At 39.9% G+C, this 12,687-nt stretch overlaps 1 protein-coding gene across 1 annotated transcript in view; it reads right to left on the bottom strand.

Annotated features, from left to right (window-relative positions):
- The window catches only part of MDN1 (midasin AAA ATPase 1), a 93,407-nt gene extending 80,915 nt beyond the window's left edge, over positions 1-12,492 (bottom strand). Inside the window, exons 1-6 of the mRNA XM_066179555.1 lie at positions 12,391-12,492; positions 6,781-7,007; positions 4,977-5,201; positions 3,548-3,655; positions 3,276-3,468; positions 1,132-1,344 (exon numbers count right to left, since the gene is read on the bottom strand). Of these exons, the coding sequence (XP_066035652.1) occupies positions 1,132-1,344; positions 3,276-3,468; positions 3,548-3,655; positions 4,977-5,201; positions 6,781-7,007; positions 12,391-12,492 (1,068 nt within the window). The remainder of the gene's footprint in view (positions 1-1,131; positions 1,345-3,275; positions 3,469-3,547; positions 3,656-4,976; positions 5,202-6,780; positions 7,008-12,390) is intronic.
- Positions 12,493-12,687: the final 195 nt, after the last annotated feature.

Here is a 12,687-nt window from a genome sequence, read left to right as displayed (position 1 = left end):
AGGATGGCAAATAGGACCAAAGTTGGGACAGAAGCAACAATTAGCCTCCACCTTACTGAACAATCTGTCTGGCAATCTGTGCTAAGAATTGCACTTATTTAATTGAGAAGAAAATTTTCCCACCTCCAGTGGCAATTTAACTGAAACTTAATAATTAAAACCAACTGGAAGTGAATTTATGAGCTGTGCCACCCTATTTTACAAGCAATCTAAAGTAACACTGAAAACCGTCTCAGGTCACACCAAACTTTCATTTATGTTTTTGACTTAACAGAACTATAAAATGAGTTATTATAAAGTGAGTTATTCAAAGGTAAAATCCAGTCAAATCTTTGCTTTTCTCTCAAATCGTAACTTCAACATTTAAGCATCGCTTTAAAAATTGAGCTTAGGATTTTACTGCTACATATTTTATACCTTGAACTTCACCACTTTTTCTTAAATATGATGGCCTTAACCTTGTATTTGAGAAGATACAGTTGTGAGATGATGAAACCAGATGTTCCATGCAAGCAAAGGTGCTTATGCATGCTAATAAAAACCTTCTGGTAACTTCTGGTAGACACTAACCACCTTCAAAAACTAAAAATAAATTGTGCAAAACAACATAACTCAAGCTCCAAAATTTTATAGGCAAAACAAGTACATGAAATTATCTACAGATAGAGCTTAATCATTATTATGTAACTGTAAGTCACCTCAGCATCCTAGTATCTTACTTCATCTCACTTTATCACAAAAAATGGTATCAGAATAAAGTGACATTAGCTCACTTAAACTGAAATAAGTGTTCATACAACCTCTGGCACCAGAATCCTGCTTTTTCCAATACAAATCAATTTTTTTAAAATTAAAAAAAAAAAAAAAAAATAGAGCTCTTCCACGTAAAAAAACCTGATAAAACATAATTTGAACGATACGGATTCAGCACAATTGTGCACAGAATTTAAAACCTACTGGGAATTAGTTTATTTTTCTTGTTTATTTATTCATTCTCATCAGTATTAAGACCAGTACTAGAGAGTTGGGCACTGTAAGGTCCTTGAGTGAAAACATTATATAATTAGAAGATTAGGTCCATGCTTTAAGTTATGTCTCATGATCCAAACATAAAACAAATCCATCAGTTACCTTACTATCAGTTTGATCTCCAAGCTGAACTTTCAAAATATGAGGAGGTTTTGCTCGTCCTGTAACAGCCGCTAAATATTCAATTAAAGAAGTTTTGCCACATCCTATTGGTCCTTCTAACAAAACAGGAGTCTGATGTGCTACAGCAATAGCAAGGTTTTGAAGATTTGTGAAGGCAGATTCAACCAAAACAAAACTGCTGGTGTTATTTTCCTGTTCAAACATAAAATTTGGGTTACTACACTGAAAATACTTTTCTTACAGTTGTACAACAGAACAATTAGGAAAGTGAGCCTAACAACAAGAAAAATTTTGAGCTGCAGATCTGCATATCAAATAAAAGAGCCTAAAGTTGCATTTACGGACAGGTATTAAAATACATTTCATCCAAAACCTATTATAGGTGAAACACTTAATGAAAAGTATACATGCAACTTGATCCCAAGGGGAATTTATACTAAGTTGTCAGTACAGGCACAGTAACTATTCAGTCATAACTAATGTCAGTCAAATACAATTTGCAATATGAATGAAATTAAGTCACCAGAATGGATGCAAATCACAGGACAAATCAAAGAGTAGTTACATTCAAATGATGCAAATATGGATATTAAATGCATGAACGTGAGTATTTACTTCTTTCTGTAGAGGCCAAAGTTTAAGATCATTAAACTCAGTGAATAACAAAAAAAAAGGTATACTCAATAACATTTTCATTTTATTCGAAATTAAATTATTCAGTTTATTGAGTAATTAATCAATGCTACAGACAGTCTCCAAGTATTCTGACTCTTACAGTCACATATCTATATATGGCACAAAAATTAGGGCTTTGTTCCAAAAGCCTCAGAAGAAAGAAATCAGAGCATTGAAACAAGTATCTTGTACTTAAGTCTGACCTTTTTTTCAGATATAGCTTGATGTACTTCTCTGGAAACAAGAGAATCTGCTTCCCCTCACAGTTTGCTCCTATGTCTTCATTATACCTCCTAAGCACTAGAACCTCCCCATTGTAACTGGAACTACACTGTAGACCAGATCAGTGGAACACCTGTGGCTGTTAAAAAAATAAAAGCATTCCTTACAGGGAAGTTTTCTCCTCCTCCAGAGATAGAGAGTATTTTTTCAGTAATCCAGTTTATAGCATGGCCTGGCTTCAGCACAGCTGCAGAGGCAGAGATGCTGCCATGGGAGTAAGAATCCTTCTTAAACAGCTCTACAGTTTTCCCTGCCACTCACTCACTCAATCCCACTAAAAAATCCCAAAAGGCTGGAAAACAATGAATTCAAAAACAGAAGCGGGGAGAAAAACAGGGTGGGGGGGGAGAGGAATTTGGAGGGAAAAATCCTCTTTCCTAGCTTCAGCTACTGAAACAATTCTGGACAGTGGCAGTCTTCGTCCATTTCTTTGTCCTGTTGTAGATCACTGTTACAAAATTAAACAAAAAAACCCAGCTAAGAGCTAAAACTTGTACCTAAAGGAGAAAAACAGTCAGGAATACTGGCTGTAGCTACAAAGAGAGATCTGAACTTAATAGCAATTTAGAAGAAAAAAGGTTAAATACTGTTTAAAAATGTTTATGCCTTTGATGGGCTTCTCAAAACTGTAAGGCACTACAGTCTGCATTACACTTTTTCAAGTGGTGACAGTAAATTCCTGCTTACTTCCTTTCCCCTTTCTCTGCCTTCTGGAAGAGTTTAAACTGCAGCCTTGTTTCCTTTTCAGAGAAGAACTGAGCATGTGCTTGGAGAAAGGCTGCACATAAGATGCCTGTATAGCACAAAAACCCCTATGTAAGTCAAGTAAATGCAACTGTCCCAGATCCTGGCTTTAGTCAGCTACAGATTGTCACTCTAGCTGAGACTGGAGTTACTATGTAAGGCTGGATATTCTTTTGTAGAATGTTTGTACAAACTGCTACAGGAAGGTAAAATGAACAGCACTATTGCTCCTTCAGTGCTTCACACCACTGCAGAGCTTTGTGGTGCCTGTATTATGCAACACTAGTTTACAGCACACACCGAGAAAGATACACACATTACCCACAGTATCTCAATATGGTATATTCAGGAAATAAAGTCAGTTCACTCTACTTAGAAATTCCTAAAACAAAAATATACCAATTTAACTGTGGATTACATACCTGCTCTTCAGAAACATGCTGTAGTCTAGGCAGCACTATGCCACAGACAGCTACTACATGTGCAGAGAGGTCGCTCGACACAACGTGTCCTTGTGTGTAGTGCAGTTCTTTCTCCTTTTGCCAAAATGAGGAGTCTGGATTAGCCAAAACTAAGGCTTTTTCCACATTCTGCAGCTGAGATTCTTCTAGCAACCTGTGAAACCCATGTTTATTAACTCAGCTGAAAGCCATCAAGAAAAACAAATAGTGTTCAAGACTTTAAAAATCCTTACTTCAGTCTAAAATGAATCAGCTCCTCAGGATTGAATATCTTCTTCAGGAAAGATAATTTATGCTCATCGTTCATGCATGTAACCAGAGCAAGACAGTTTGAAGTATACCTAAGAATTACATTTAGAACAAAATACATCAAAACAGATTCAAGAAATGTAGTTCAACAACTGTCAATTGCATACCAATACATCAAATTTGGAAAAATGTGCAGAAAATTTTATTCATAGAAATTATTCTTGCACTATGCTTAACATTCTTTCAGATTAGACAAATATCTCAGAACTGAGGAAAGCAATTCTATCATGGTACAGTTTTAATTTATACACCAATTAGCTAACACTTCTCTAAAGAACTGAATTATCAGCAGAAATATAATAACAGAATGCACTTTCCTAAGTAAATTAGGATTAACATATGAGACAAGGAAAATGAAGTCATCTTTGCCCAATTTTTTTCTCCTACCATTTCCCTTCCAAAATTGCATTTCATGCGATTTCTAAACTAAATGCAATGAAATAAATTCTGACCGCCTAAAAAAGCCTGCAATTCCTAAGTCGTGACTACATAAAGCTGTCTTGCAACAAAAGAATGTTTAATATAAATTATAAAGCAGTTTTCATTCATTATAATGCTGTTTTTAACTTCCAAGAACAATGTTTTCAAAGAGCATGATGGGGGGAAGGAAGAGTAGGCAGAAGATTGTTTCAGGACAAATGTTTAAAAGTCAGCTCATTCGACTATTGGCTGAACACCGGGTAAACCAATTCTAATCAATAAATTATAAGTTCTAACTCTTTTTCTGACGCTAAGTATGTAATTCCAAAGAGCTTCATAAATGACTGATAGATTTGACAACACTCTTGGTTCTGCCCTTCCTAAATTACACACCTTACTTAAATTACGTGTTACTAACACAAAGGTGAATTTACATTTTAAAAAGTGAAGCCTATTAAACATCTATTTTAAAATAAAAGACACTATCAATACTACCACTGACATATATAAGGTAGAGCATGTGATTAGGCTGAAGCCCTGCAGGCAGACACCTAACATGAAAGATTTGACCAAAATCCCACATGAAACCTGTAACATAGCCAATACGAAGCACAGCTTAACGAAGTTTTACAGCCACTGAGAAATCTACACACAAACAACTGAAAAAAGAACCAACTTGGGCAAACTAAAATTACTTGGAAAGATTCTCTAGATAATAATTTTAAGCACTACTAAGAGTTTGCCTCAAATTCACTTTGTGATAGATCACTATAGCTTCCAAAAGGTCAGTTAAGAAGTACAAGTACAGATACCGTTGGCACGGATTCCTGGTATTATTTGAAGATGCTTTCTATTGCATGTGAACGTTGTTAACTGCAATTCAAGATACATATACATCTACTCAGCGAAGAAGATTTGGAGGTTTTAACTTACCAACGGACTAAGGTGTCATGACTCCTTAGGAGTGGAATACACACACTCCAGTCCCATAGTTCCCGGAAAACTGATGGCTCCTTTTGTAAAAATCTGAAGGCGGCCTCCATGAGGTCCCGTAACTTCATCCGTCTGCGCCCATATCGGACTGTGTTTGCATCTGAGCTCTCCAGGAAAAGCCTCTGGAAAACTGGTGATGTAGTTTTAAAGTATCTTAAAGCAAATCTTTAGAAGAGAGAGAAAGAAAAGGAGATGGAACACAGATATGTAAGTCAGAAGAAAGAAAAACAGACACTAATAAAAATGTCAGGGCACGTGTTCTAAGACAGTAATTGACGGTACTAAGAACTAAGGGCTATAATTAACTTGGTCCACATGGGGAAAGACAACTATTTCAGTAAGCACCTGACAACAGACACTTTACCTTATTAGAAATAATTATTTAATTATCAAGGGGAAATAGTACTGCCTTTGGTGAAAACTCTTGGATTGCTCTTGTTTACTGAAAAAGTAATACTGATTCCTACTTATGTAACTTTATATTCTACAGGCCTAGAGGTATAATACTAAACTCAGAGATTTTGGTAGTGAACTATTTTCATGGTTTGCTTTTCTGTATATTTATGATTATAGGTGAAAGTCAAATTGCATCTTACAACACGATTTAGTTAAAACAAACTGTGTTTCAGACTTGTATTTACTTAATAATTATTTATGTTCAAAAGGCATTTGTTATTGTGGGAGACAATTCAAACCCTGCACCAACTCTCTTCACCACAGAACACTAACAAGCACACACAGCCTGGATAAAGTGTTAACTGCAGTGTTAATGGCTAATGACTCAAACAATTGGCCATTTGCAAAAGCAGCAGTGCTTTGCTGAGGATGTGCAGAGTCATAGCCCAGGGGCAGAGGGGGTGAGCACAAACCACACACACCACCACGGGCTACAAGCTGGGGTCTGCGCCACATCTGGAAGGGACCAGTAAGAAGCAAAAGAAGCAAATCCTGCAAGGTGGGATAATGCTTTCTATCATGACAATATCCTCCCTTACACAAGTGGCTCAGATGTGAAACTCCCCTCGGGGGAAGTACCAGGACATTCACACTGACGGTTTTCATCCCTTCTGACACAGCATAACTGGCTCAACTATGTTAGAGGCAGCTGTGGTGTCTTAGGAGTCATCATGAACCAAAGATCCCCGAAGTGCCCCCAGATTCACTTTCGGGAACTTCCACCAGAAGACTGCTCATGATCCACAGTGTTGCAACACAGCGTAAAACTCTCCCACACCAGGGGAGGTACCTGGGCACTCCCACCTGAACTTGAGTGTTTATTAACCCAAGAAATTTTGTATTCCCTGGGCTTCCCCCACCTCCTGATGGATCAGCACTTCGGCCATCACTTGGAGCAAGGGACACTGAAACTGCAACAATCAAGTCTCACTGCTGGATCTGTGGGTAGTAAGATCTTTCTATTCTTAACCTCTTTTTACTTTTCTCTTATACATTTTCTTAACTGTTCTTTTTTTATGCTTATATATTGTCACATTTCCACAGATAATAACCAAAATGGCTACGTATCTCCTTTCCATTGCAACCAGATTGTTGTAAAATAAGCAACAGATATATATATATATATGTGTGTGTGTGTGTGTATATATATATATATGAACACCAATCAGTCAGTGTCCCTCTCTCTAATCCATCCCATGGAATCTATTAACAAGAACCTGAGTTACCCTGCCTCCAGAGGCAGGCTGTCACACTTCCTAAGTTCAAACACTGACATCTCATTACTCACGGCAAAACATCAGGGTGGTCAGCAACCAGCTTGCTCATTGCTACACACAGCCTTTCATGCCGATCATGGTTGATTTGGCCACCGGCTTTAATAGCTTCTGCATTTCTTTCCAACAAATCCAGCAGGATGGGCCGAACCTGACGGCCAATCAATAGAGTACATTCTTTATCCAGCAATAACTGCGCTAAAGTATTGAGGATGCACTGTCGATCCTGCTGAGTCCAAACCTAAAGGAAAGGGAAGTGAAAACAGGTTAAATGGAAAATGATTTTGATTTTTAACTTCAGAACTATTCACGCAGGAGTAAGAGTGAATTGTATAGGAACAAATAGTTCAAAACCAGAAGGGAGTCCAAAATCCCAAAACAAGTACTCAATCGACACAGTTCTCCATATTAAACAAACAAACAAACAAACAAACAAACAAAAATACAGAATGAGAAAGATGCAGAATGATACACTAAATAGGAATTACAAAGTAGTCCCAAAATCCTAAATTATACTTTACAACTGAAAAATAAAGCGATCCGTAATTTTTTTTTAAGAAAAAGATTGGGAAAATGTTGAAACAACTAAGACATTTTTCTTCCTAGAACTTCCATTGATCTTAACGGCTTGGTCTCATGAGAGCCACATTTAAGAAATTGAGTTCTTAAGTTTAAGTTGCTTCATGTTCACTGTCTCTTTAGAAAAAAGAGGCATTCAATCAGTCATGATCACAGCCTTATTTTCATGGTTCTGACAAGAATTACAGCCAGCAATGCCCTCAACAAGAAGCAGTTTATATCTGCAGTTTTGAAGCTGAAATTCTTTTTCTTTTTATACAATTATACAAAAATGGTCATAAAGTTCTTTAAAATACAAGGAAAACATATTCACATCTGCTAGAAGAAAGAAAAAACCCAAACCAACACACCTATACCTCGCATCTCCCCCACCTAGCCCCCCCAGCCGCAGTAACTTTGTTACTGAAGAACAACCTATTTCCTGCCTGTTACCCTTAAATTTCTTTGCTCTTTGAGCTCCTGTTACTACCCAAGCATCTCTCCACTTCCATGATGTTCAACACATAGTGCTGTATAAGTAATTTTGAAAATCGGGATTATGAATTTGCACTGTAGCGGTTTTGCTCTTAACTTGGATGCTCCATGCTCCCCTCCCTCACTGAGTGAACCCTTACCCTGCTCAAGACAGAAATATTCTGTAATTCAGGTAGTCTTTTGTATCAGTACCAAGTGCAGCCAATTCCCGCTTCTCCTAGGCTCTAGTTACTCTGGCATGACCTGGTCCTGGTCTCACAGATGGCATGGTTTCATTGCTGCAAGAGTGCAGCCTCCTTTGATTATACCACTGCCAACACCCTTCTAGAACACAACCAAACCTGTTCAAGCTCCTCGGTCCCCTGAATTCGAAAAGACGTTCATCCCGATACAGCCTTAAGGAGCCGGGGAAACGGAGGTATATACACTACAAATATCAAAACCATCAAACTAATCGCAAGCAGTTTCTTCCAGGCCTCGCGTTTGCTTTTACAAACATAAGTTTATCTGCCTCTCATCTATCACAGCATCAAAAATAATTTTAAAAATTAAGCAACGCCACGTTCATTACAGGGGATCAGATTTTGAGTGGCAAAACGACTGATAAGCAGTTGAAAGGCAGAATGGCTCAAAAGAACCAGAAATAAACTCCACTGGAAAAATAAAAAAGTACCCCCAGTTTTCAAATCAATTACATTTTCGGCTACCCACACAAGGCACAACAGGGTGTTTAATTTATTAACCAGAGCTTTGAATATCAAATAAAGCCAGTTAACAATAAAATAACAAATAATGTGACTGACCCAGTAAAATTCTGTATTTACATGTCTACTGTACAACAAATTCATGCCATTAGCAATTCTGTGAGAGGAAGCATTTTTTTAATCATTGTGTGCAATACCCTTAGGACATACAAGCTCTTCAGAAATCACAGTGGCAACATTCACATTCTACAAAGCGACTGTCTATCTGATTTCAGAGCCATAAAAATTTTATGGAAAAGCAGAATACTGTCAGAGGGCTTTTTTTTTTTAACTATACATGAGTTTATGAAATAAAGTGTTCAAGTCTGGGATAGTAAAACTGCACCTGTGGTTCCAAACAGCTGCTTTAAAAAAGCATCACGAAAGACTGTGCCTCCAAGCACAGAACACATACACACACTGTCTATTATTAATGAGACATACGAAGCAGACACAGCTAGGATTGAGACCTGCAGTCAGACACAATCCCAGTTGCTGCTCCAGCAGCAGGATGAAGACCTCCCTCTCAACTTGTAGAGTACATTTGCTCAGTGCACACAAGGAACAGAAATGTTTAATAATACCTAGCGTAATCTAAACCCTAAATTCATAAAAGAAAGGATCACAGCAACCTGCAAGCTGGTACCATGTGAAATCCACACTTCTGCTCAGGACTCACAGGTTACACCAGTGACAGATTTAACACTGGGATACTCCTAAAGAGTTGGAGGGCATGAGGGCCACACACGGGAAATCTTTCTTCCCCTCCAACACAGGAACTCATGTTCTCGCCTCTGCTCCCTCACGCAACAGCTGTACGACTGTGGAGCATGACGATCCAAATTAATCCTTCCTGCAAAGTCTTACACTGGGTGGGAAAGTGGAATGGATTTTCCAAATCAGCATTCCTACTGCGTTCAAGACAAGAGAAACAACACAAACAAGTGGCTTGGCCTTGGGAAAAGGCTAGAAGAGAACAGAGCAGCACCACTCTTTTTGGCAGCTGTTCCGTTCAGCAAGATAAACCAAAACACGAGCCCACACTCTTCTACAACCCACACAGTTCAAGGGGAAGAAAAAAAAAAAGCAGGATGATATGCAGTCTCACAGGGAGCACAAGCTGGAACTTCCTAAACCTCCTCCAACACATCTTTGATGGAGTTGGACAGATCTCTCCCTCACAAGACAGTGAGCAACCAAGAAGTTTCTCGTAGTCTTTTGTATCATTGACATAAGGTGTGCCAAAAATCACAGCTCTTCAAAAACTAGCAGAAAGAGATGACAACACAGCCCAGGATGGAAGCCGAAGTGCAACATATCTTCCCTTATTTCTAATGCTACACGATGTAAAGTCTAACTAATCTTTCAAATAAAATGCTGAAGTCACATTTTAGTATGAAAAAACCTCTGCCTTAGTTGCCAGAGCATCAGGACATTTTCCTGACAGACAGTGGGTAACTGTGTGAATTTGAGACCACTGGGTCACCTCCTTTTTCCTACATTTATTAATATAAAGGAATAAAGGCATTTCTCAATGTCAAATGCTAGGACAGAAGGACTCAATATAAGAGCTTGGAATTATTATTAAAACAACTTTCACTGCTTCAAAGAAAAAGGAAATGGAAAATGAAGGATGCCAAAATAAACCACCAACAAATTTAAAAAGAAAGTCAAGAATGGTGTGCTCAAGATCTTCTGTCCATTTAGGACGGTTGCATAGACTAAATAAATATCCAAAGGGGTCAGGTTCATTGATAAGTATCGTTCCATATAAGCACAGTGGTAGATGCACAGGACAGAAACAAGTAAAGGTATTTTTGCATTAAAGTTCCATTCCTAGGAGTGTTTCAACCTTCACAGTGATTAATTTCTCTACTGAAATTACATGATCACAAGCAACCAAAATATATACATTTGCACAAAATTCACATTTGGAATTCTATGCAGGAAGACTTTCTGGCAGACCTTTGGTAACTCAGAGCCAAAAGCACATTCCAGCAGTTTGTGGAGACCTATTGCTTCTACAGTTTGCTTAAATTATGCAAAATGTAAACGTGGGGAACAAAGACTCGTTCAGAGAGCTTTTCATCCCATCTTCCTCATTAAGAGCACAGAAATTTGCTGTATTCTTTGCAGAGTTCATGGTATATAAAAATACTTTACAGAAAATGCTCTAGTTCTATTACATACCCAAGCACAGGGAACAAAATCTTCCACGACCACATGAACTTTGCCATACTATGAACCTCAAAAGACTGCTCCTTACTTAGAAGATGTGGGCAAGTTGCATTCCTTTATGGAATACTGTTGAAGAAGTAATTTGCCAGAAATACGTAACAATGCTGTAGAGCAAAGGGAGCTCTACATTTCCAGAATGCATGCTTCCTAGGTTATACACAAAGCAACTTGTAGGAAATCAGGTATGACGTTTAGAGATGGAGTTTGTTTACTGGCAAGACATGTTTAAAATAATGCTAGAGCTGTAGCTTCCAAGACTGGAAACCGCAATTCAGTTTTCAAAAGGATGTGCCATTGTTAAATAACGTGCTGTTCCAGATTCCCTCTATACAATCACTCTTTAGGAATTTCCACCTAGCAAGGCTTTTAAACCTGAAGCATATCTCCAAACAGTCACCAAAAGGGAAAGGGCACAGTGTCTTTCCCAATCTCAGATCTCGGTGATTCACTTCTGGTTCGCTGCTCCATCTGTCTGCTACAACTTGTATCCACATCATCCTCCTTTCTATTTCTCAGCAGCCTCTCCCTCTTGAAAAGCAACTCTTCATCACTGCTTCCCACCAATTAGCTTCCACTCAGGACTATAAATTCATGTCAATTTTACTTTGATCCTGTGATTTGCAGCGACAAAAGAAAGAGCCATCTGTCTACCAACAAAGAAACATGAGTACCAGTATGAAAGCCTTCCTCAGCCATAACTGAGACAGCAACTCAGACTGAAAGCCAATATTCTGAAAAAATATGATACTTCGGACTTTTCATCTTCAAACAACTGGAACATTTCCTAGACGCTCAAAGAGAAATAAAGACTTTGAGCCCCAAAATGTGTACACATCTTAGGGGCTTCAAAAGCTCTATCATAGAAAGTATTAATAAAACAGTATCTGATATGATGATATTCTGTTACTACATGTCCTCAAGCATTTCAGAGAAAGAAAGAAGATCGGCCTTAACTCTCCTAAAAAGCAGGTGTGCTTTTCAGAGTTTAGGCAGCCTAAGCACGAAAATGACTTATAGGATCATGTTTCCAGCATCACTATAACCTGTGAGACTGTGATTTAAAAAAAAACAACCTCAAAGCAAAGCCTAGAAAATCCATGCCTCTTTTTATCCCACATGCTGTTTTAAGATAAGGAGAGAATACACGCAAAATAGCATCAGGGTAGGGACAAGTCACTGTCTCAGCGCTTGATAACAAAACGCCAACTCTTGCTGTCACGCTTCCAGCGTCACCTTAGGGGACATGGAAGGGATCGAAGATTTTAACTGCGGGGCGAGGCGCAACAGGAAGGATACCAAGATATAGAAGAGGACCTTCTTCATGGGCTGCACCCGCGCATCCCCGAAATGGGCGAGGAGGGCAAGAAACAGCATCAGAGAGAGAGAGAGAGAGCGGGGATTAGCTCCCGCCGGCTGCCCGAGGGCCAGGGACGGACGGGCAGCTCGGGCACACACAAAGCTGCTGGGAGGAGATGGCAGCAGAAGAGTGCGCTCCCTTCGCCCCACAGTGGCCCCTACGAGACCCGCTCTGACGGAGGGAGAACGGACGCCCGGGGGCTGCCACCGAGCGCCGCACCGCCCGCTCCTCACCTGCTTCGCCACGAATCTGCTCAGCTCCACGCCGCTCTTCTCGTTCCTGCGCGCCACCAGCTGCAGCGGCTCGGCCAGGCGGAGCCGCAGGTCCGCCGCCATCCTGCTGCCGCGCTCGTCCCGCGGCGGGGGACAGCGCCGGGAGGGGCGCGGGGCGCGCAGCACGTGCGGCGCGCGGCGGACGCGGCACCACCAACTTCCGCTCTGCCGCCGTCACGGGAAGCGCGGCCGCCGCGCCGCCCCGCCCCCCCGCCCTGCCGGACTACAGCTCCCGGCGTGCACCGCGCCGCCCCCCTC

Source organism: Chamaea fasciata, unplaced genomic scaffold (genome assembly GCF_029207755.1).
Source record: "Chamaea fasciata isolate MVZ Bird 193981 ecotype frontalis unplaced genomic scaffold, bChaFas1.0.hap1 SCAF_3, whole genome shotgun sequence".
Taxonomy (NCBI): Eukaryota; Metazoa; Chordata; class Aves; order Passeriformes; family Sylviidae; genus Chamaea; species Chamaea fasciata.
The sequence above is the reverse complement of the archived record's forward strand: the minus strand, read 5'-3'. Positions and strand labels throughout refer to the sequence as shown.